The sequence below is a fragment of the Lissotriton vulgaris genome, chromosome 1_1, assembly GCF_964263255.1.
Source record: "Lissotriton vulgaris chromosome 1_1, aLisVul1.2, whole genome shotgun sequence".
Classification (NCBI taxonomy): Eukaryota; Metazoa; Chordata; class Amphibia; order Caudata; family Salamandridae; genus Lissotriton; species Lissotriton vulgaris.
The window spans coordinates 1010362642-1010388050 of NC_141685.1; the positions used below are offsets into that span (position 1 = coordinate 1010362642).

At 42.4% G+C, this 25409-nt stretch overlaps 1 protein-coding gene across 1 annotated transcript in view; it reads left to right on the forward strand.

Moving 5' to 3' along the window:
* LOC147748410 (transforming growth factor beta receptor type 3-like) overlaps positions 1–25015 on the forward strand; it is a 78327-nt gene extending 53312 nt beyond the window's left edge. Inside the window, exons 9-11 of the mRNA XM_086936428.1 lie at positions 1533–1643; positions 16283–16398; positions 24689–25015. Coding sequence (XP_086792554.1) covers positions 1533–1643; positions 16283–16374 — 203 coding nt within the window. The 3' untranslated portion in view covers positions 16375–16398; positions 24689–25015. The remainder of the gene's footprint in view (positions 1–1532; positions 1644–16282; positions 16399–24688) is intronic.
* Positions 25016–25409: the final 394 nt, after the last annotated feature.

Below are 25409 nucleotides of genomic sequence, written 5' to 3' on the forward strand. Positions count from 1 at the left end.
TCTATAGTAACGATAACTCATGTCCTACAATAACTTGTAAAAAAGCCAAGAGACTCCCCCTTGCCATTTGCCTGTGTACTAGCAACAAGCTCAAAGTGCTAAAGAGCAGCAGATATCACTCTGGTTTGATGTTTTTTGGTCACTTGATGTATCAGAATAAACCCATTTTAAATATGGCTATGTTCTGGAATGTCAACCAGAGAATAGCCCAGTGGTCGAGCAGCTCTAAGGCAACCAAAGAATTTGGTAAAAGTGAAGCAAAGTGAAGATTGGCATAGTTGAGATCCATCGCTTGGGAGACATCATAACAATCTTTTGCACCCTACAAGGGACCGGTAGGTGACAGACATGTTGGAATAAGGATTATATATCAGATATATGGAAATTATCAGTAGTAACCCCTGCTGATTTAATAATAATAATGGAAAGGGAGCATCAGGTAACAATGTCATATGTCTCAAAATCTGTATAAAAAGGAAAATTCAAGAACGTGTAGAGTTTTCTACGGTAGTATGATCATCAGTTCTCTATATTGAACGTTTTGTCTTTCTAGAGATTAGTAGGTATTATTGCTGTTTATGCTATTTAAGAGACAATTGTGAAAGTGTGATGTATTGAAAATAAGTATTTTCCTTTAACGAAGTCAGTATTCGAATATAAAATATGTGCAAATGCTGCAGAGTGATAGGCATTTATACTATTTTTCTTCTATTGATGTGCTGCCATTAAACCTTTGTACCATAATTTCTTATAATCATATAAGCTCTATGCCTTTATACTACTGCATTAATATTATTCGATGTCTGATATACATTGAATCGGTAATGTAGTAATACCATTCTATCTCTAATTTAAATCATAATAGACTAATATAATTGGATCGCTAATGCCTTTATGCCATCATTGCTATAATATATCAATACCATCAAACCTCTAATGCTGTTATACCGCTTCATTTCATATCATGTCTGTACATCATTTTACTCCTTAATATCTCTGTCTTTATACCATTTAATCATTAGTATTTTTATACCATTTAATGTATCTGTGTACCACATCATTTTAACATCTTTAAACCATTCAGTCTTGAATACCTTATACAAATTAATCTTCAGTGTATTTGTACCATTTTATCTCTTTCACTATACCACATAATACCTAATACTTTTATACCTTGCAATTGCTAATGTCTTCATGGCATTCAGCAAAAATGTATTCAGTCAAATAAATCCCAAGTGCCTTAAAACTATGCAATCTTTAGTATATACATATCATTCACATAATCTTTTAATATTCTTATACTATTTGGTTTAGAATATCTTTATACCATTACATTTTTATTATATTTGTACCATTTTATCTCAGTTTATTATACCACATAAACTTGAATATCTTTGCACCATTCATTTTGTAATAATATAATCTTTAAAATATATATTTACATTCAATCTCTCATGTCTTTACCTACTGATGCGTTTTACCATTAACCGCTCATTTATTTATTCTATAATTACCTTCTATTTTCCTTGTAGCTAACATGCACCAAGGGCTTGGCTTGGAAGCTATTGTCAGCATTGTCTTTGCAGCCTTTGTGATTGGTGCTCTTCTGATGGCAGGACTCTGGTTTATTTACTCCCAAACAGGTATGCAATGTTGGTAGCAGGTATGCAGCAGTAATGAGAAAGTGTGGCACAGTGATGGTTCTAAAGCACAACATGACTGGGCGTCCATGTTGGGCTGTACCAGGTAGGAGACAGACTGGCTCCTCAATCTTCAATGATGAATGAATGGTCTAATTTCTAAAGCAGGAACATCTGCCCCACTAGCCGTCCCAGTGCTAGACATTTAACCTGAGTATTTGTCCAATGCACAGTAAAGTTACATTGTAGCAAATAACCATGTTTTCAGTAATTTTCGTAAAGGAGACACCGGGTTGGTGGAGAGAATGGCAAAAGGGTGCTTGTTCCAAACGTCTTCTGTTAGGAAGAAGAACAATCTATCACCCTTCTTTTGGAATTTAAAAGTTGGAATTTTAAATAGCAATACTTTGCTAGACCTCAGAAGTCTCCTTGGAAAGTAGGGATGGAACCTATCTCGAAGTTATTTTGGACCAATGCCATAGTAGGCTCTGAGCCAACACTGCCTGTTGTGTTACTTGCAGTCGGCTCAGCAAGACTTTAGGAAGGCCTGAATACAGGCTTTTGTCATAATCAAGTCTGAACATGAATAAAACATGAACCACAGTCTTGTACTAGGAGACGGTCCAAAAATGTTTTCAGTATCTCAAGATAGAAAAACATGTGCTTGTTACCTCAATCACTTGGGGAGAAAAGTAAAGAACATTGTCAGATGTAAATCCAAGGTTTTTGGTTGCAGATTCTGGAGGATGAGTGGATGTCAGATCTTCTAGCTATCAGTCACTGAAGGAGAAACAGGAAAGATGTTTCTCTTTGAGCAAAGAGAAGGATCTGTGTCTTGTCTGAGTTGCATTTAAGTAAGGTAATGTGCATCCACTCAATGACCTAAGTTAAAGAGGTTATAGAGGTTACAGAAGTGTTGGTAGAGCGATTCATCGAGGAAATCCGATGTGCATCATCAGCATATGATACTACTTTAAATCCAAATTATTCAGTTAATGTTGCTAAAGGGGTCATGTATACATTGAATAAGCTAAGGTTCAGTGACGACCCCTGGGGTGAACAGTCAAAATATAGAATTTTTAATATCGACCTACATTAATATTGAGTTTTTTATATCGTAGTGACAGAATATCGAAGTCAAGAATATCGTTGACCAGAATATCGAATACAAGGTAAGTAACATCGATTTTTTTATTATCGAAGTAAGTAATATCGAAATAAATAATATCGTTAGCAAAAATATTGTTGTAAATATTATCAAATTGTTTTTTGTTTTATGTATTTTAGTATGTATTTTATATGTATGTTTAACTTTTTAAATGTTTTTATTATTTTTAATATATGTATTAAATGTTTAGAAAATACAATTTTTTTTAATAAATACATTTTGTGTTTTATTATCAGAGCGGGTTGTGGGTTTTTAGGGGAATAGGGTGGGAAGTAATTTAATTATAATTAATTAATATGTTTTTATTTATGGTTATTGTTAATTTGTTGTTAATTAATTATTAATTGGTAATTAATTTTAATTAATTGGATAATTTATAATTAGATTAATTATAACTAATTTATATTAATTTGTATTTAATGTAAATGAATTTATTGTAAATTAATTATTAATTGGTATTTATTTTTCTATTAATTTATAAATTAATTATGTTATTTTTAATATGCAGTGAGTTGTGGGTTTATAGGGGAATAGGGTGGGAAGTCATTTAAATATAAATAATGAATTCATTTTTCTATTATTATTGATTATTAATTTATTGTCCATTGAATATTATTTGGCAATACATTTTTATTAATTTGTTAATTTAAAATTATATTAATAATTAATGTATTATTATTTTTTAGTTATTAATATTGTTAATTAATTTATTGTTAATTATTACTTGGTAATTAATGTTTATTAATTGATTAATTGATAATTACATTAATTGTGCTATTTATTATGTGCAGTGTGGTGTGTGTTTATAGGGGAATATGTTGGAAAGTAATGTAATGTTATTTAAGTAAATATTAATTTAATTTAATAGGTATTTATTAATAACTTTTGTGTTAAATAATAATTATGTTAGTTATTGTATAAAAAATATTTAATTGATAAGTATGTTTATTTAACCCCTACGCTATCCTACAGTTTCCACACTGTTACACTCACTGTAGTGGGAATAGTAATCTTAACCCCTCCCCTATCCAACACTTTCCCTACTGTTGCACTCACTGGAGTGGGAATAGTAATTTTTACACCTCCGCTATCCAACACTTTCCCTACTGTTGCACTCACTGGAGTGGGATTAGTACTTTTTACCCCTCCGCTATTCAACACTTTCCCTACTATTGCACTCACTGGAGTGGTAATAGTAATTAGAACCCCTACGCTATCCAACACGTTCCCTACTGTTGCACTCATCGGAGTGGGAATAGTAATTTTTACTACTACGCTATCCAGCATTTTCCCTACTGTTGCAGTCACTGGAGTTGGAATAGTAATTTTATTTTCTCCGCTATCTAATATTTTTTGTATTATTTTAGCTAATGTAGTGTATAAATAATTAAAAATATATATATCTTTTTTTATTTGTACTATTGTTTTGTGTGTATAGATGTATTTATAATTTATAAAAAAAATAAGCAATGTATAAGTTCTTAAAATAAATATTAAAACATAATACTAAGGGGGTCATTAGGATGACGGGCGGACTTAGACCGCCCGCCATCCTATCGGATTACAGGACCACCCGCCATAAGGGCGGGGGTCCCGCGGGGGGTATTAGGATGTGCCCGCCACAGTGGCGGGCGCATCCTGCATTTTTAACATTGTGGCTGGCGATGCTCTTAGCACCATCCGCCACAATGCAAAAAATGCATGTAATGCATTTGCATACACAAAGCGGTGCCTGCCGCAATGTGTATGCAAATGCAAGGGGGTACCACAGGTACCCCCCATGTGCACCCTCACCTTGCCTTGACCATGGGGGCCTGCAGGGGGCCCCTAAAGTAAAGACCGCCTGCCTTTCCGTGGCGGCATCTCAGAAAGCCCATACTAATATGGATGGCGGTGTCTGATAGACACCGCCACCATATTAAACCTTTTCCGCCGCGGTCGCAAGGCGACCGGGGCGGAAAAGCGGCGGACGGTGTTTCCGTCTGCCGCAGTCCCCCCGCCATAGTAATATGGCAGGGGGGAAATGGGTGGCGGGTGGGCAAGGATGTCTGGCGGATCGCCACCTCCCGCATGGCGGTGGCGATCCACCAGACATCCTAATGGGCCCCTAAGTATATATTATATATTATATGTATATGTTTAATGTCTTTTTTATTTATATATATTACTTATAATTTTTAAGCATTTAAAAATATTCTTAACTATGTTTTTTTTATTATATGTATTATTTTACATTCTTTTTTTAACTTAAATAAAAAACAATATTTTTAACAACGATATTTTTTACATCGATATTTTTTTCTCTATATTTTTGTACTTACCATAATGTTAATAGGATGTCGATATTCTTGTCTTCGATATTTTTGTTGCCAATATTTTTGTAGGTCGATATTGTGACCTTCGATATTTTGTCAGTGATTCGACCCCTAGGCAATGCCATATTTAAGCATTTTGAGTTTCCCGAAGAAATCCAGAGTGACTGCTTGATGTTGGTCCAAGAAAAAAGACTGCAGCCATCTCAGTACCAGGCTGCAAATGCCCAGCTCTGACAGCCGTTGGAGAAGTAATGAATGGTATCAAAGGCGGCTGACAAATCAAAAAGGCAAATTTGATATGATAATGATGTGCTAGCATTAAGGGGGAATCGCACAAGGCTTCTTCATCAAGGTAACAAAAATCCTTTCACTCACACTAAAGGAGTGTGCCACATTTGGGGCAGAGGACAGTGGGGGGATTGGTAAATATGTGATTGACTACCTTCGTCATTGAGACACCTTAACATACACACATAACTAATTTTAAAGGTCAATTTCATTACAAAACCCTTCCATTGTCATCCAGAATGCAGGCCAAATGTGCAAATCTTCTTGAAATTGTCTAGCTTCAGAGAGATTCGACATGCTAAAATGCTTCAGGCAATATTTGTAATGAAGGGTGCAGCTACAGCTGTAACTATACTCTAACCAGGAAATGCAGTTTACTAAGACTCGTGAAATGCAAGGGTGAAATACAAAGTTTGTTTCCATAGAAAGCATTCAGCAGGTTTTGGTGACAGGTGTATCAATGGTGTGCACCATGAAAAACCTGTAAAATACCTGCAGCAGTCAATGTAGACTCTTTTCCTTTCCTGCACAGTGTGTTGCACCCTTGGAAGTATTTCCCAGTGGTTGATCTTGGAAAATCTGAAATATGGCATTACTTGCTTTGCCTATGCTCGTATGCCTCTGATAGATCTGAGGTTTTTAGTAGCTTAAACAGTGTTCTGTGTTTATTGTGACATTTTCAGCATGTAATCCTTAAAATGACTATATAAAGAAAACATTATTTAAGGTGAATCACTATCAGTGGAATAGGTGTGCTATTAGAATTAATCTGCTTTATTTTTTAACTCAGAGGGTTAGTTACATAGTCAATTTATTATAATAAATCATCTTCAGCAGGTTTTCTCCAACATTAGAAATAGCTTACTTAATATTGTAATTCTGGTACATCTGGGTGACTCAATTTCTTACTGACATAAAAGGAGTGGAAAGTGTATGTAACTAGGGGAAAAGCTTCATAATGATCAGGAAGTGTTTTTGTAGTTAATAAACCTTTTCCGGATGGGATTAGAGTGATTAGGCGGACAATAATGCCACCTAAAAACTTGGGCTGCAGGGAGAAATAGCGGCCTAATGGCGCTTTACTGAAGACCTAGTTGAGCCGATACTGGGAGAAGTGGAACGAAGCCGGATATTAGCAAACATGGTGGCAAAAAAGGGGAATTCACCCCCCATTAACCAAAGAAGATCTACAGAGCTGCCTAAGTGGCGTCTACAATACAAGTTCAAATATGGCCACCATACAAATGCAGTGGCCCTCTCAGATATAACAAAGAATCTTCAAATGTTAGGATAGCGAGTGTCAGCCAATGAGGATGACGTAGTGGGTGTGACCCAGAATCTGCAAAACATCAAGACATACAGGCTAAGATAGAAGACCATATTTGGACAGGCCCTATTGGACAGATCTTGAAGATCGCTCATGATGTGACATTAGGTTTCGGAAAGTGAGGTTGAATGCTATTGCCCACAATTATTTTGCTTCTGCCTAAAAGAAGGCTACTGATAGTCTAATTTTTAGGGCATCGAATAGGAGCTTCAAGACTCTCACCGAGAGTTCATCTCAAAGACATTTTTGCAAATCTGGCATCCTCCTTCATCAAGAGGCAAGAAAGACGAAGACAATTACTTTTTAAAACCAGATTATAGATCTCTATCAGTACATCTGACCAGGATACTTTAAATGCCACCAACTGGCGCTGATAACAGTGGAACTATCAAAAACGCAAATTTGCTACCGATGGACTTTTCCATTACTTTGTGATTTCAGTTTGACTCTAGATTCTATGCAAACCGCACAGTGGAAGAGGCGCAGGAAGTTTTGAGACCGGCGAAAGAGGCCCCATCAACGCAGGCAGAGGAGGAAAATCAACAAGTAAGGTCTAAAGACAAATAGAAAAAATTGACACCCCAAGAAAATCAACACAGAAATTACACTGAAAGAAACATCAAGAGAAGAAGTGTCATCTCGATATACCTGGATTTGGATTGGTTTGTATCTATTACCCATTATAACTTCCCAAAGTTTTTTGTGGAGGATGGTGGGTAGGGGGGCTGGATGGCCGTGTGGAGAGGGAGGTGGGGACAGATCCAAAGTTAGGGAGTTGACTGGAACCAATAAGTGCAAACACAAGTAGATTCAAATTAAGTAAGTAAACTAATTCTTTATTGTTTGATTATTTAAAATCTTACAATATTTCTAATAAAAACATATACTATAATAGATACAACCGTTAAAAAGCAATTGCTCCATAAAAATCATTACAATTCATTATACCTTATTCAGCTTCCTTGAGGGACTCTGGCTACCTAAGTAGAATCCACATACCCCTTATCATGCATAGACAGGACAGTTCCTGCACACACAAATGATGAGACTAGTGTCTTGAAATGTAAAACTTGTCAATTAACCAATACAAAATTTGGAGGCAGGTAAGAGAAACTTTCCCAAATGTTAAATGTTGCAAGAGACATACCTCCGTTCTTCTTATGTAGACCCTATACCATTTTTCATAGCTACTAGAAAGAAAAGAGGTGGTGTCATGTGATTGGTATACATAAGGACTTCCCGCTGGATAAGATCACAGTATTGAAGGACATGAAAGGGGGTGCTTTATATAATAGGCCCAACATCGTTCTGAAGGGAGCTTTAGTATCCCTAATATATGTGCCCCCAAATGCGGCACAAGACACCTTCCTAACTCAAATACTGGTTAAAATTAGAGACTGGAGCCCACACAAATTGCTTTAGGTCAGAGATTTTAAATATATGTGCGCAGATTGACAGATACCATCAGGAACACTACTTCCAAGACGCAATGATACAGCCATTATTAGAGGGATTCAGATAACTTAGGTTAGTAAATATTTGGACAGACAGGAATCCCACAACACAAAAGTATACCTACGATTCTCACATGCACAAATTACTAGTGTAGGGGACACATAAATGGGCGGAAAGGACATGTAGCATTTTGCATGGTTGATGGCAATATCAGATCACTCAGTGTTATTTTAGAAGGGTGATTGTCCTGACGGCAGAAACACAAGGGGGTACTGGAGATTCGACAAATCCCTCCTCTGGGATAGGGTGGCTCTCCAATCTCTCATAGAATCAATTTGAAATTACGTTCAAGAAAATTATATTAGGGGCGTTTCTACAAGTATTCCATGGTATGCCTTTAAAACTTATGTTAGGGGCCAGTGTATTTCTGAAAGAGCTATACAGTGACAGGGGTATAAACTACTCCCTGGCACACTAACAAAGAGCTTAAGGTGGCAAAAAGCGCCTAAAATGACAGGGACAATTACATCCTTGCATACCGTAACTAAAGCAAGAGGGAGCCTGGGCCTGTTGGTCACAGAGAGCGCGGAAATAACTTTACTGTGTCTACCTCAAACATTTGACGTAAAAGCCAACAGGTCAGATTCTCTTCAAGCACAAAGACTTGGCTGTGAAAGAAAATCGGGAGAATTCTCGCTATGAAAAGAAATGGGGGTGAACCTATTACTGGGGAAAGGGAAAACACAGGTCTTCACACAGTACTGCTCAGCATTATACTCGGTACAAAAGGGGGTGGTGATAGATGGAGCATCTGAATCAATCAAACACTCACACCCAGTCAAAAGATCTGGGTTTAATCCATCACTGTTCTTTAGCCCACTCTGCCACCCCAGTTCAGACATGGCTGTATGCAAATCAGTCTGACCCTGGGCCTCATGGAACAGTCCAGCCCGAACTGCCAAGCCATGTCTTCCCTGGACCGGAAACAAGCTTCCGAGGACCGGTTTCTGGCATTCCAGCCGTCTTCAGCCCGGCTTGCTTGAATCCAGTGGCAAAGTGAGCAAGGGACTCACTTCTAAGCATACCTTGCCACACTTATGGCGGCCAAAAGCGGTACAAAAGGGGGTGGTTTTTGTACAGCATTATACTCGGCAGACCCTGTAAGCATAAATAGCATACACAATGTCATCGGCTCAGCAGAGACGCCAAGGCTGGCAAGTACAAATAGACTTGCTGCGGAAGAATTATTAACCTCAGAGAAGATCTTGAAAGACATCAGTGACTTATTTCCCAATAAACCCCTAGGATCTGATGGCCTGATAAACGCGTCCTTTAAGCACTTCTGGTTGGAACTTATACCAAGATTAGTGTCTGAATGTAACTTCTTCCAGTAATAAGGCACCGTTACACCTACTATGATGGAGGCCCATATTATAATTATACATAAGGAGGGCAAATCTCTGGTTCGATACAAAGCGTACTATCCCATAGCTGTTCTCAACTTGGACACCAAAATGTACACAAAGGTATTGGCAAACCGACTGATGCGCCATATGCCACTTTTTAATCCACCCTGAACAATCATGTTTTGTTCCCAACTGACAAGCGATGGAAAACATATAGACTTCATAGAGACGTATAAACACCTCATAGAGATGTTGTCGTATGTGAGGATCCTACTTACAATAGTGCCACTTGATGCTGAGAAAGCATTTGACAGGGTAGGCTGGCTTTTCCTATTTAGGGTACTTAAGAAGACCTTGCTATGGACCAAAAAGGCAGATGTGGAGTGTGCCAATCACTACTACCATATTGGCTAATTTTATTTTTATTTTTTTTAGATTTATAGAGCGCCTTATCACCCAGTCTCTAAGTGCTTGTTAGAGGGCACACACTGGTTCAGTGGAAGATCAGGGAGCTACTAGGACGTACCCCAGGCCTCTCGAAGGAGTCTGGTTTTAAGCTTCTTCCTGAAGGGTAGAAGGTTTGATTCCTTGCGCAAGTTCACTGGCAAATTATTCCAGGCCACAGGAATTGCATTGGAAAAAGCTTGCCCTCCCATGGCAGCTAATTTAAAGCGAGGGCAGACCAAGAGGGTGGCATCTGCTGATCGAAGAGTCCTGCCAGGAACGTATGATCCTAATGGTGAGAGATCCAACTTTAATTATCTTTCAAAATCTGTTCAAGCTCCTCCATCTCTTTTTTCTCTATTAGGTTCACCTCCTGAGTTATTTCAATAATTATTAACATCCAATCTTTACTGAAATAATTGTCAATTAGGGTCCAAGTATGTTTAAATTTCTCATTATCGATAAACAACCCAGGCTCATCCTTATTCTGAAGACCAACTGGAATCTAACCAGTTTTGCAATATTCAATAAAAAACACGGTGTGTAATTTGGGCCCTTTCAATGTCTTCATATGAATTTTTCTTTTATCCCATTTATCGCTTTATTATCTGTTTTCAAATTACTGTTTATAATTTTGTTAAATTGGTCATACCTAAAAGCAAATATTTATAGTATCCATACTGAAAATGCTTTCTGGGTCTGCATGTATTCATTATTGTTTTATTTGAAGACTCTGTATATGTGTCTTAAATTACTTGATGGAAGATTACATATCTTTTATGCCTTGAAGTAAGTGGATATTTTAACATTATTCCACCGAAACACTGATTATGTTTTTTGTCACAATTTACTTACTCTGGGCATTTGTACATGAGCAATGGAATAAATGCACAGTGACAATTTTTCAGAGATGTGGTTAATTCTACAGACATATACAATTGTCTGACTTATTGTTTCTTCTGTGGTTATGTGTAGTAAATGTTTTATGTGTCTTTGAAATAATTTAATTTAAATAAGACGGACTATAACAAATAATAAAAGTGTATATATATATATATATATGTGTGTGTGTATATATATATTTATATATATATATATATATATATATATATATATATATATATATATATATATATATATATATATATATATATATATATTATTATTATTATTAGGGAAATTTGTAGATCGTCTGGTTACGCGCACCGGCGTGTCCCCGCGCTATGGTAAGTAGGGTAAACAGTCCAAGCAGCCATCACAGCCGCCTACCTCCCGTATAGGTGAGTCTTAAGTTTCCTTCTGAAAGTGGGCTCTGAAGGCTCCAAACGTAGCTCTAATGGCAGGGCATTCCACTGCTTAGCAGCCAGATATCTAAAAGACCTGCCCCCCATTCGAGCCTTCTTTATTTTTGGAATTTTCAGTAGCCCTGTACAAGAGGAACGCAGGTCCCATGTAGGCTCATAACGAGTAACCAGACTCTGTAGCGGGACTGGGGCTTTGCCGCTCAGGATGCGGTGACACGTGGAAAGAGCCTTGAACTCCACCCTGCTCCTGACAGGAAGCCAGTGCAGGGCCTGGAGCGCTGCCTTTGAGGGTGCTCTCCTGGGGATCCTCAGAACTAAGCATGCAGCTGCATTTTGCAGCACCTGGAGGCGGTTGATGGCCCCTCCCGTGGCCCCCAGATACAGCAGATTGCCGTAATCTAGGCGCGAGGTGACGAGGGCATGCACCAGCGTCCGACGAGCTGTAATAGGCAGAAGGTCCAAGACCTTCCTCAGAGTTTTTAGAACTCCGAAGCATACCCCCACCACCCGGCCAATCTGAGGGCCAAAGGCAAGGTCGGCATCAAGCCATACCCCAAGATTCCTTGCTTCCTGGCAAGGAACAGGTGTTTCTCCCAGACAGGGTGGCCACCATGCCAACGACCAGACCGATGGCCCTCCCCCCACCACGAGTACCTCGGTCTTGCTACTGTTAAGTTTCAAACAGTTGGCGGACATCCAGGTTGCCAGCTCTTGCATGCATACTCTGAAGCTGTCCGCCGCAAGACTTGGCAAGCGTGAGAGGGAGATGACCAACTGCGTGTCGTCGGCATATGGCACAAGGCGCAGGCCATGACTTTCAACAATCGCCACCAGCGGGGAGACGTATAGATTAAACAGAGTTGGGCTCAGGGATGAGCCCTGCGGCACATATATATATACACAGATCTCTAACTAATACCCCGCAGGCATAGCATGCCGCATAAATTATGTAAAAAAGAAGCAGAGAACTCTGGGCAGTACCCAAGTTTAGGTAGAGAGCAGCTCCTATATAGAGCACCCTGTTGCACCAGCAACACTCTGAGTTTGCTCACCTCAAATGTCTGATTTTCTATTAAAGTCTTTAAGCATAGGATCAGCATAGTGCCATTCATGCCGAGCTGTAAAGTCACAAAACCCATTTCAGGCACAGTATTTCATCTTTGGGTGAGTAAAAAATCATCCAAGCCAACCTGAAATAAATAAAAGCAACCCTTGACTCATGTTTCGCCATCATTATAGCTTTTGAGAGAGGTCCTGTACTAAGCTTATGCTTTAAAAATTTGCTTGGAAAACAGACATTTGAGATCAGCAGATTCAGAGGGATGCTGGTGTTGAAGGGTGCTCTGTACAGGAGTTGCTCCTCACCTGAACTTAGGAATTACCCAGAGTTCTCTGCTACTTTTTTGCACACTTTATGTGGCACTCTACCCCTGAAAGGGTATTGTATTGACTTATACTGGGTACTCCCTTGTGTGTGGACAAAGATAAACCCCTCTGAAGAGCTATATTGATAGTGAAACTAGTATCAGGGGTTGCTTTTATTCATTTCCAGTTGGCTTAGATGGCATTTTACCAATCCAAGCTGTAACACTGCCTTGGAGTGGTAAATGGCTTTTGTCATTGTACAGTGCGGCATGGATGGCATTGTGCTAATCCTATGCTTAAATACTTTGCTGTAGAAATTACAAAAAACTTTGTCCCTTTCTATTCCGGCGTGGATGGTAGTGTGATAATACTATGCTTAAAACTTTGATAGAAAAGCAGATGTTTGAGGTGAGCACATTCAAAGTGTTGCTGGTGTTGTAGGGTGCTCTACACAGGAGCTGCTCTCCTCCTAATCTTAGTAGGTACCCAGAGATCTCTGCTTCTTTTTTGCACACACAAACACACACACACCACACACACACACATATATATATATATATATATATATATATATATATATATATATATATATATATCCAGAGGTTACAGGGACGTTAAAGTTAGGCTCAAGTTTCACTTGTACAAAACCAATGAAATTCAGCAGTTATAGTTAGCTGAACTAACTATAACTCATGCCCCTGCAATGCACTGCTTATGTCCTCTCATATTACATCACTCATGACATGGTCAGTGACATCACTGATGAAATCTCAAATGGCATCACTGATGATATCATCCAGTGACGGTGAATGTTTAAAAAAAGTTTATGAGTGTTAAATATATATACCAATGTGTATTGGTGAATCAGTGGGTGCATGAATGCCTGTATGGATGATTCAGTGGGTGTGTGCCTGACTGTATACGTAAATGATTAGATGTCTCAGTGAATGTACAGGTGAGTGACTGGTTGTGTGATTGTTTGAATCAGTCTGTCAGTTGGTGTCTAAGTAGCTGTATGGGTGTGTGAGTATGTACGTGTGTGGCTGTATGGGTGAAAGATTGGTTGTCTGAGTACCTGTATGGGTGTCTAAGTGTCTGTGTGAGTGGGTGTGGGGGGTGTGACTGCCTGTATGGATGAGTGAGTGGGTGAGCCAGTGGCTGTATGGGTTACTGAGTGTGTATGTGTGTGAGCGGATGTATGGGTGAGTGAGTCTCTGTGTGGGTGAATGGATGTGTCAGTGGTATATGGGTGAGTAACTGGGTATGTGAAAGGTGGTAGAGGTGAGTGATGGGGTATATGAGTGACTGTATGGGTGGGTGAGTGAGTGAATGTGAGAGTGGATGCATGGATGGGTGTGTGCTCGTGCCAGTGACTGTACAGGTGAGTGAGTATGTGTTTGTATCAGTATGAGGAAGTAAGTGGGTGTGTGGGTAACTGTATGGGTGAGTAAGTGGCTCTATGATTGACTGTATTGGTGAGTGAGTAGGTGTATGAGTAATTCTATGGATGACCGACTCAGTGTGTGAGTGGCTGCATGGTGTATGATTGGATATGTCAGTGGCTGTATTAGTGAGTGAGTGGGTGGGTGTATGAGTGGTTGTATGGGTGAGTGAGTGGATGTGTGTGTTGTCCTCTGAATCAGTGAATGGGTGTGTAAGTACTGGTATGGGTCTGTGGATGGGCTTGTGTATGGTTGTGTGGGAGTGGGTGTAGGAAAGGTTCTATGGGTGTGTGAGTGGGTGAGTTAGTGATTTTTGAATTACATTAGTGATGTCATCAGTAATGTCATTTGAGATGTTATCAGTGATGTCACTGACCATGTCATGAGTGATGTAATATGCGAGGAAATAAGCAGTGAATTGTGGGGGCACAAGTTATAGTTAGCTCAGCTAACTGTAACTGCTGAATTTCACTGGTTTTGTACGAGTGTAACCTGAGCCTAACTATAACGTCCCTGTAACCTTTGATTTTTTTCAGTGAATTTCTAAGGTTTAAAAAAAATGCTAATTCCTAACTATAACGTCCCTGTAACCTTTGTTTTTTTCACGAATTTCTATGGTTTTTTAAGTAGTAATGGTGTTGAAGGGGGCTTCAGAGGGTCCTTGGAGGCCCACAAGCCCTCCTGTTACCTCCAGTAAGGCCCACGCAGCGGGATTGCTGAGGTCTTCGAAGGCCACGCTCCCTTTCTTCCCCACTCTGCAAACGTGCCTTCTGGTGCACTGCTGCCTGGGGGAAGAAGTACCCTTGTCTCCAAAGGGACCTCGGGGCCAACTACCCCTCCTGTTACCTCCAGTAATCCCACACAGCAGAATTGCTGAGAGGTCGTAAGAGGCCACGCTCCTTTTTGTACCACTCTGCAAACACGCCTCCTGGTGCACTACTCTTTGGGAGAGGAAGTCCACTTGAGGGAAGATAAGGGCAGATGTGCATTGGGAGCGTGTTGGGTGCTTAGGTTACTTTTTGACGATACAGATATTAAAACATTTGTGCACTGTAAGAAAGAAACCAAATGAAAGAAAACTGACCGCATGAAGTACTGGCAGATGGGGCACTGGGCACTCTACACAGTTAACAGAGTGGAGGCCATTAGACAGCCTACAGACTAGGAAAAGGTTTTTCCTACCTATATCTCTCCAAAATGACTTATCTGTAAAATATATTTGATACTAACGGCTAGAAACTCTGAGGGGCAGTGGTTTTACATAAGGAGGAGGCAAAATATCCTGAAGCACTTGGTCCCAATAAAACAATGGCACAAATTCTGGTCAGACATACCGTCCACGTGTAAAAGGGTCCAAAATAGAGAACCCGTATACAAGTACACAACACTATTGCATTAAACACCTAAACAACTGAAAGGGGTGTACCCATATACATCAGAGTTGTGTTGGATAAGTTGTGGTCAAGAGGAGATAAAAGATAACATATTTGGTGGTCCTGCCCAAGCTTACAAATGTTTTGGAAAGAAATCGTGATCCTTTTAAAAGGGTCATGAGTTACCCTCTGAACTAGAACCTGCCATCATCCTGTTGCAGCTCCAACCCACAGATTATAAGTTACTTACTAACACAGATGCGAGTACAGCAACCAACATGATCTTAGCAACGAAACAATTGACTCAACAAAAGTGGAAGCTAGCCATCATTCCGACATTCCATGAGTGTGTAAGTATGTTTTGGTTGATGGTGGCCAATGAAAAATGTATTTCAGCATTAGACAACATGGGCCATAAATACGAACAGACGTAGAAGCCCTTAGTAAACTATTTGATAACTCAGCTGATAAACATGGGGTGTCTGCAATCCCCAGGCTCTTTGAAACTGGTGGATGTTCAGGACCATGAAGGAAGGATATAAATGTAGACAATAAGCTGGGGGGGTGAGTGGGTTTATTTTGTAGTTTCTTTGTTTTGAACGAAGAGCCATGTGGTGGCTTGATTTAAATTGCAATATCTTTGTAAGAAATAAAACCATATACCATTATGACAACGTTTTCTAATTCTGAAGTAGGGAGAGAATTAGAGCGCTCCCTGTTGTACAGAGTAACTTTTTGGATGCATTCTCTTCTAGACCCAGATACAACTCCTGACCTAGGCCCTCCAACTTCTCAAGCGCGTGATAAAGTTGTGAAAGACGCGGCAGCGTGCACGGCACATGGATGAGGACTCGGGAGAGCATAATCGGAGGTAAGGATCTGACTGCTGGTCTTTCTCTCTACTAATTGTAAACAAATCGCAAGCACTCTTATATGCAGGGTGTCTGTGTCCTGCTAGAGAAGCGCTGGTCTTCCCTTTTATTGCAATGCACCCTAGGTGGAGGCTAGCGCTTTGCTTTTTATCTTTATAGTTTTCTCGCTCCGTCCCACAACAGGATGGTGCTATGTCCATTTTGGTCAACCTCAGCACTCCCACTGAGTCCTAGACAGAGGTTTAGCTGTAGACCTGTCTCTCTCATAGCTCTTACAGTCCCCTCCAAGTGGGCCAGCCTCCATTTCCTTCATACTCACATCTTTCTTTGCCCCACTCTAGGATGTGATTCAATCCTGGTGTCCTTCATAGCTCTTGGACCTCCACCAGGAGGAGCCTGACTCATGTTCGAAGCTCCTAGGCCTGGATTTAGTAAGGGTTGTGTGGGCTCTAGCCTGGTGCAGAATTGCACTCCACCCACAGGCCTTTTTAATGGTAAGTACATTAATGCAATGTTCTGTGGCGCTTTGCACCATGCGAACACTGCAGAGAGCGCCTTTTTCCTTCTACAGGAGGGATCTTTCTATATCCACTCAAGTCTCTCACAGCTCTTTCCCAGACTAGGAGATACTAGTTTTCTTCCTTCCTTCCTAGCAGTAGTCTTCTTTAACATCCCCAGATACCTTGTTCACACATTATAACTATTATAGCTTCGGTTTTTGGCCAAAACATTTACTTTTACTTAAAAGATTTAAGGCACATTCAATAAAAAGGCATCTACAAAGTATGAACCAACGAATACTATGAAGGCACCTTTCATTTTAACAACATCACATGAGACCAGTTTAAAATGTGAGGACTGAAGGAAGCTTAAAGGTAGTGGTAATTTTAGCTAATGTAGGTGCAGGGACAAAGGTAGCAGTTAATAGGTGTTTCGCTCCTGTTGCATTTTTAAATGAGGTGGCAGGTTTGCCTAATGAGGAGAGGAGAGGAGTGTTGGGTTGGGAGCACGGCCTGGAACATGAGCACAGTGCTGAACGTAAAAGATGTATACACCACACACTTTCACTTTTTTGTGACGAGGTACGGGACCCTGGCCTTTTATTTGCTCCCCGAATTACGTCATGGCCATTACCATCGTGACCACACTCAACAGGGTCGTTCACTTGAACCCGCCTCACTTGTTGAGTATATTGGAATGTTCCATCCCCAAACACAACATTCCTCTTCAACCCAAACAAAACAAAACAAAACCTATGAAACAAAATACAAATAACAGGCCAGGACCCCCCTTCTAGTCACAGTTGTAAGAACCACGAGCAGTACATGACTACAACAAACTCAGTCAGCATCACGTGGAGAACTAAAACACACACAAGTGAGCCTTAAAACTGGGCAGAACACTTCATCAAATCAGTACAAAATCCTTCAGTTTTGTGGAGACCACTGGGCGAGGTCTCAGGTGCTTGCCATCCCTTGCTGACGAGGACCAGGATCCACCTCTCCAACTGGTTATAAATGAAATCCCGCAATGGGGCCATCCCCCAAACCAGCTCTTGTGATGGCCTCTAGAGACTCAGATGAATCTGACTGTAGTGGATGACCATCAACCTCCCCAGGTTGAGACGCAGGTGATGCACGATTACCACTTTGTGAACCTCCCATGACATCATCATTGCATCTCAGTTCATCCACCGGAGGTGTACAAAAAGTGTTACCTGACCCAATGCCTGGCTGCTTATAAAGCTTGAAGAATGACACATTCTTCGTGATGGTTTCATCAGTGCGATAGGATGCATTGTAAATAAGGGTGTGCCAGTATCTTGATGTCACTGGTGAGATCGCAAGTTTGAGACACTCGTCTGAACGGGTAGGCGCGATTATCTCCCAAAGCAGATTGACAGTGGCCTTGAACATTTAACCAACAGCCACACATATTCTTCCACTTCATCCACGTCCAATATCTCATCAACCGTGGCTTGTCTTGTGTGTCTGGAGAGAGTCTGCAGGGGTTTGAGATCCCGCTCGGTACACAACAGAGAATCGGTATTCCTGGAACTGGACGATCCACTTCTTGATCCTGGGCGGTGGTTTTGATGAGGAACCAGTGAACATAGGTATCAATGGTTTGTGGTCTGTATGAACTCCAAACGGCTGACCATAAAGATATATGTGAAAGTGGAGACATCCGCAATGAACAGTACTGGCCTCCTTCTCAATAAGAGAATATCGCTGCTCAGTCTCTTTCAGAGCACGACTAGCATATATTACTGGAGCCCACTCACCATCATCTTGTTTTTGGGACATGACAGTTTCCAGGGCAAAGGGGTTGGCATCCAAGGACAATTCTGAATCGTGGCAAGGCTTAATGTAACCCAGGGTGGTGTGGGCAGACAAAGCTTGTTTGGTCACCTGAAATGCTGCTTCTTGGGTAGGCCCCCTACCCCAACCTGGATTGGCTTTAGTTACCACTCAAAGTGGGGTGATGATGGTGGTTAGGTTCTGAATGAAATGGCCACAGTAATTGACCATCTCCAAAAAGCTGCAAACACCTGTGACACTGGTAAGCGCCGGAGCTGACTGAATGTCCAGGACCTTTGCGGGATTAGGCATGCCCGTCTCTGAGAACAGGTACCCAAAAAAGCTACTTCTTTCTGGAGGAATGCACATTTCTCATGATGTAGGGTGAGACCACTGTCCTGAACCCATGGGAAGGTCTGCCTCAGTCTGTCGTGATGCTCTTCAATGGTAGATGCGTGTACCAGAATACCATTGCTGACATTAACAACCCCTTCTAGGCCAGCTAGCGCTCCTCTGATAGTGTCTTGAAATCCTTCTGCAGCACTGGACACACCGTAACTGTGACATTTTTATCTCCTTAAACCTGCATGGGTGGAGAAAGTGGTATTAGCTCATGATTTCGGAGCCAGCAGCAACTGATGCCATCCTGCTCGGAGGTCCATTTTGGAAAACCACCTCAAGCCGCTGACTTCTGCCTTGATGTCATCAACGGTGGGCGTCAGATGATGGTCATGCCGAATGGTCATATTGGGTAAGCGCATATCAATGCAGATCCTCATCTCACATGGTTCTTTTGGGGTTGCAATTGTAGACACCCAGGTGTGGGGCCATCAACTCTTTCAATAACGTCTGCCTGTTCCACCTTTTTAAGTTCATCCTCCACCTTCGGGTGCAGATGGAAAGCTACCCGGCGATGTAAATGTAATGTAATGTAATTTGTACTTGTAAAGAGCACTAATACCCCAACTGGGGTGTCCTGGCACTGTAACGCATACCGCTGTGGAACCCTTCCTGGCTTTTCCCATTGAAATGTCCACTCCTGGGCACCCCCAAGGTGAAGCCAGGCATCCCAGCGTTGTTGGGGCAATTGTGGAGATTAAGCAAGCTATTGCCGAGAGTCACAGAGTGGGGCCCATGATTAGAATAGGCACCGAGGCGAGAATTATCAGGTCCGAGGAAATTGAGCCCAGGATCCGCCGAGGTGGGAATTGAACCCTGGTCCCGGGCCAGACCTCTGCATCAGGGTCTGACGCTCTAACCATTGAGCCACACTTCTCCAGCACAACAGGCTGGATCGATTTGTCTATGTGGAGGTGTATGAGACGGTCCTTGAGCCACTCAATGATAACAAACAGCTGTGAGTATCTACACTCCTGAGGTGCACACTGAAAGTGAAGGAGACTAGATGGAGGCGTTCTGTGGTACAGCAGCTCAGCAACATTCGGTAGCTACTCTTGGTAATATACACCTTGGCATGCATTGAACAGGACTCATGAGAGATATCTGTTGTGAAAACCCCTGCGAATGGGAGTGGCATTGTGGACCTAAAAGTAAATACCACAGTGCCAAAATGTTTATCAAAGCTCTGTGTCAATCAGGGAATTGATGAACCAAAAGGAGTATAGTGCACTTGGGGATGCACCGTTGGGGGTACTCTGCAGGTTTCATTGCATATATGATGTTTACTGCCCCTTCCACATTGTCATCATCTATGTCCTCTTCGTTATCTGGGACCCTTGGTACCTGTATGACATTCACTGACTTGGGTTTTTGTACTATTTGAGATGGGGAGGAGCGGCATACCTTTGCAAAATGGTTTCGTTGGTTGCATGCAAAACATCTCTTTCCTTGGGCAGGGCAGAGACCTTGAGGAGGATAGGGGCCCCTGCACATGTAATACACCTTGGAAGTCACAACAGGCTTGGGACGGACCCTCTACTTTTTTGCGCCCATTGTTGCCAATGTGTTGACAGGCTCCGGCGTTGTAGAGCCGACTCCATGTCTGCAGTGCGCACCTTAGACAGCTCTTTTGTGCGCCCCATTGTGAGCTTGTCAGCCACTGACATCCCTGGGACCTGCAGAATGTTCTCCCTCAGTTTGACAGATGTGCAACCCTGTATGAACTGGGCCTGAATTTCATCATCAGCGCCGGGCAGCGTGCATGTGCTAGCAAATTCTTGTAGTTGAGCAGAACATGTGTGCACTGATTCTTCAGGCAGCTACTTGGCTTGGAGTAGGAGGAACCACTCATAATCAGGATTTGCGAGCAGCTCAAAGTTACCGGGTAAGGGCCTGCTTCAAAGTATTGTACATGAAAGATGGCTCAGCTTCCACTACGGATTTTTCCAGCTTGTGAATGGTGGCACCCACTAAATACAGCAGCATAGGATGTCATCTGTCATTTTCCAAATGCAGCACATCAGCAAAATAATTTTTCAAATGCTCCCCCTAGTCTTTCCAGCTCTCTGCCTGTGCAGATGGAAGGCTATTGATCACAAAAGGCTCAAGGGTGGCCACAGAAGCCCTGACAGGTGTAACGACTGGATTTTCGGACCAGATAGAATCAGCTCACCATGACACCACCAACCCAGCCGAAACGCAAACATCTCCCTCCTCAGGACCCATCCATCCAGGCACCTGGGTACCTACCTGAGGATGGGGAATTAGCAGTATACAAGCTCATATCATCAGAAACACCACTAAATCTATAGGGATTACTAGGAATACTCACTAATTACTAAGAACGTCCATGCCCTACACCACACTCATACCTTATAGTCTCGCGGCAACTCAGACCCAGACTATGCTACCCATCTACTCATAGTGAAGGGGGCAGTTCCAATAACTTACCATTACACACTGACACACTCAGTGCTCACTCAAGCCACAATCCTGTGGGTATACGCACTGTGTCCTCCCAGTGCTCTCACTATTTCATACATACACAAGCCACAATCCTGTGTGTATACACACTGACCGCAGTCAATGCTCTCATTAACGCCGCTTTCCCTAGAGGCGATCTCATTACACACCGGTTTCCCCCCTGGTGCTCTCATTAACGCCACTTTCTCTAGAGGCGATCTCATTACACACCAGTGTCCCCCCTGGTGCTCTCATTAACGCCGCCTTACAACGACGATCACTTTCCTATGAATACCTTCAGCTCTCTCTCTCTCTGTTGGGAAGTTTCTCTCACTATCCACTAAAGGTACAATACTACAATATTATGGATCACACAAGAATGGCCAAATTACACTGTGCACAACTTATTCTCTATTTCAAGAGCTCCTCTCTCCCTCATTATTCAGTTACCATTTACCTGATCAGGGGTAGCATCTGTTCATATAAAAGTACCTGACTAGAAGAAAAGGTTACCTTTACTGTATAAAAATAAGGCATACACTGGTTCACTAAGAACTGGGGTTCCTTTATTAACAATAACAATATAATACAGCACTATAACACATAGCCTGAAAAGTAAAAGGGGAATAGACCCATATACAGATCTGCGGGGTAATGGAAAGCTTTATTACTATAACACATCCACATGTAATTGACAGGGACTGTAAATAGCTAAAGAGGGAATGGATTATACTGCACACCGCTGAAAGAAAAACGATTAGCAATACAGTAGGGGAATTTAGCCTAGGAAATAAAAGACAAGATTAAGGTGTAAGTGTAAAGCAAACTAGTTTAGAATACCTCACCCTATTAGGAGGAATGTTTCTCTCTCTCTCTGTGGAATAAGGTCTCTCTCTCTCCCTCCGTCACCACAGCTTCACTCCTCTGGCTCAACTGCTCCAGCTGGCAGCTTCAGCTCCTCCATCTGACTGGTAACCGCTTTAATGCATCCTGATAAACTGGCAGCTCCAGCTGACAGTTCCAACTTCATTCCAAGATTTATCTGACTGCTTTCTCCGGCTTCAGCAATCATCTGTCTTCTCTCTCCATTCCAGAAAACCAACTGAACTGAACTGTTCTCTTCAGCTCCAAAAACCATCTCACTTCTCTCTCTCCAAGAACCGACTGACACTCCTCCTCTCCTGCACTTCGCTAATATGGAATGCTCTCCTCTAGTGGAAAGTTCCAGCCAGTAGCCTCCTCCCACCAGGTCCATGCACCAGGCTCCCTGCTCCAGACGCCCTCATAGTGATCAGCTGCTTGTTTCGTCTAGAGACTTGAGCCCAGGGACACTTCTTGATTAGATTCAGCTCTGGCCAGTTCTCTCCAGTTTGCAAAGGGCGAACAACACCTCATAACTAAAACATCACCTTTACCCTGCAAGCATCTCAGTCTGCAGGGACAGAAAGCAAAATGGAGTCTCTCTAGTTCTGGGCCTTGTAGGCCCAAAAAGGATGAAATAACACTTAGCTCTATCAGAGTACATACACAAACCATACCAATATGTAATATAAAGTCAGGACTACAGGATCCACCCTCTACTATAGGTAGGATGATGAAAGGACACATAATTATGTCAAAGCCAATAGGCAATAGATGGATTAGAGTCAAGAATAAGGGATCTATCATCATATAAAGCAGCTATCCTCTAGTTTATGCTTCTAGGTCTAGAAAAAGGCCTGAAAAGGACCAACACAAGCCAAGAATAGAGATCCAGGATGGTAGCAAGCTTAAAGTCACCATCACTCAGAAATAGAGCCAAAAATACGGTCACTACAACAGTCTCAACAGGTCAGCCAGTAATGCAAAAGGAAATCACAGTGCAAGACTCACCAGCGGGGCAAAAAGAATGAAGATTGTATAAAGTAGTGCCTAACATGCAGGGCCAGACTGGCCATAGCAGGCACCAGGCGTTTACCTGGAAGGCCACCAGGGTAGGGGCTGGTTTTGGGCCCATGGGGGCCGGCAATATCGGCCTCTTGTAACAAAATCGGCCAAAACTGGCCCTAACCAACAGCTCAGCCAACCCCACCCCCCACCTCCCACCTCCCCAGGGGGGCCGGCATAGCACTTTGCCAGGGCCGGTTTCCGTTTCCAGTTCGGCCCAGCTAACAGGCGGAGAGTACAGGCATTGGGCGTCACCGTATGTTCCAAACGTGACCGCTAGAAAGCCAGAGCCTCCCCGCCAGGCAACGTCACTGAGAGGTTGTTCACCTGTGCTGGTGAGGTAGTTCCCAGTGTGCAATGACATGCACCGCAGAGTCAGGCAGGCGGATGAGCACCTTTGCTCCAGACACTGACGGTAGGTGGGGAAAGGTACAGGTGGAGCCGCCAGGTCCACTCCGACTCACCGTCCGTATCGGCAGCATCAACAGCCGAGCAGCACACCTCAGCAGCACGTCCAGCTGTTCGACCACTGCAGGCGGTGTAGCCGGGAGCAACTGGAACCACTCCCCAGCCAACAAGCACATGGTGGCGACACAGCTGGCACTATAAAGACGCCGCAGGTCAGCAGGCGACCACTGCAACAGGAGAGAGGGCACAGGCGGGAGAGCCGAACTCCCCCGCCTCACCAATTGTTGGGTTGAGAGCGTGGCCTGGTACATAAGCACAGTGCTGAACATAAAAGAAGTATAAACCATGCACTTTCACTTTTCTGTGATAAGGTCTGGGCCTTTTATTTACTCCCCTTGGTACGTCATGGCCATTACCATCTTGACCACTCGTAACAAGATCATTCACTTGAACCCCCCTCACTTGTTAAGTATATTGGGATGTTCCATTTCTTAAACACATTAAGGAGGTGTGTGATAGGGTTTTCCTTCCAGACCAATAATTGGTTTCTGAGGAAAATTTAATGTAATTAAGTTAGGATCAGTGTGCTTGATAAGTGGAAATCTAAGGAATAAAAATCTTCTTTGTTTTCATATATTGGGAGTTGCTAGTCCTGCCTGAATGTTACGGCTCTTCCTAAAGTACTAGAAGAAATTAATACATTAGATATTATTGGATTTGAGGTGATGAACTCAATCAAACTGTTTCTCAGTGTTTCGTATACTGTATAATATCAGAGGTTTCTTTTTTCCAGATATGGTCTGGACTCTGCACAGCATTAAGCATCACAAGGCATGAAGATTTCACCCTCATAATCAGTTCAACACATGAACCCAAAATCCACCGGCTTTGAAGAACGAAGCTGCTGCAGTCCGCCTTAAGCTTCTAACATTCCTGCTGTGCCACCAATAAAACCTGAAATGCAGGGCTTTACGCTGGCTGATGACCTTCATTAAAACAAGCATGTGACTGAAACACTGTAAACTGCACGTCTGCCAGATGGCCACCAGCTAGCAGAACAACAGCATGCATGCATGCACCATGCTTCTCTAATTAACTACAGCTCAGAGTTGCTTCATAAATGTGGGAGGAGCACCCGGCCAATGCTCTAAGAGAAGAATCTAAGGGCTCAATTCACAAGGAGCCTCCACACCCGTGGCAAAGTTTTGCAGTCGTGACGAGATCTCTGCACTCATGGTGGGATCTCCGAAATGAAAAAAACTGCAGTGCGGAGATCCCACCCTGACTGCGAAGTCCCCACCACAAGTGCGTAGATCGCACCACGACAGCGGAGCCCCCGCCACAAGTGCGAAGATCCACCCACGAGGGCGGAGCCCCCGTCACGAGTGCGAGATCCCACCACGAGTGCGGAGCCCCAGCCACAAGTGCGGAGATCCCACCACGAGTGCGGAGATCCCACCACGAGTGCGGAGCCCCCACCACGAGTGCGAAGATCCCACCACGAGTGCGGAGAT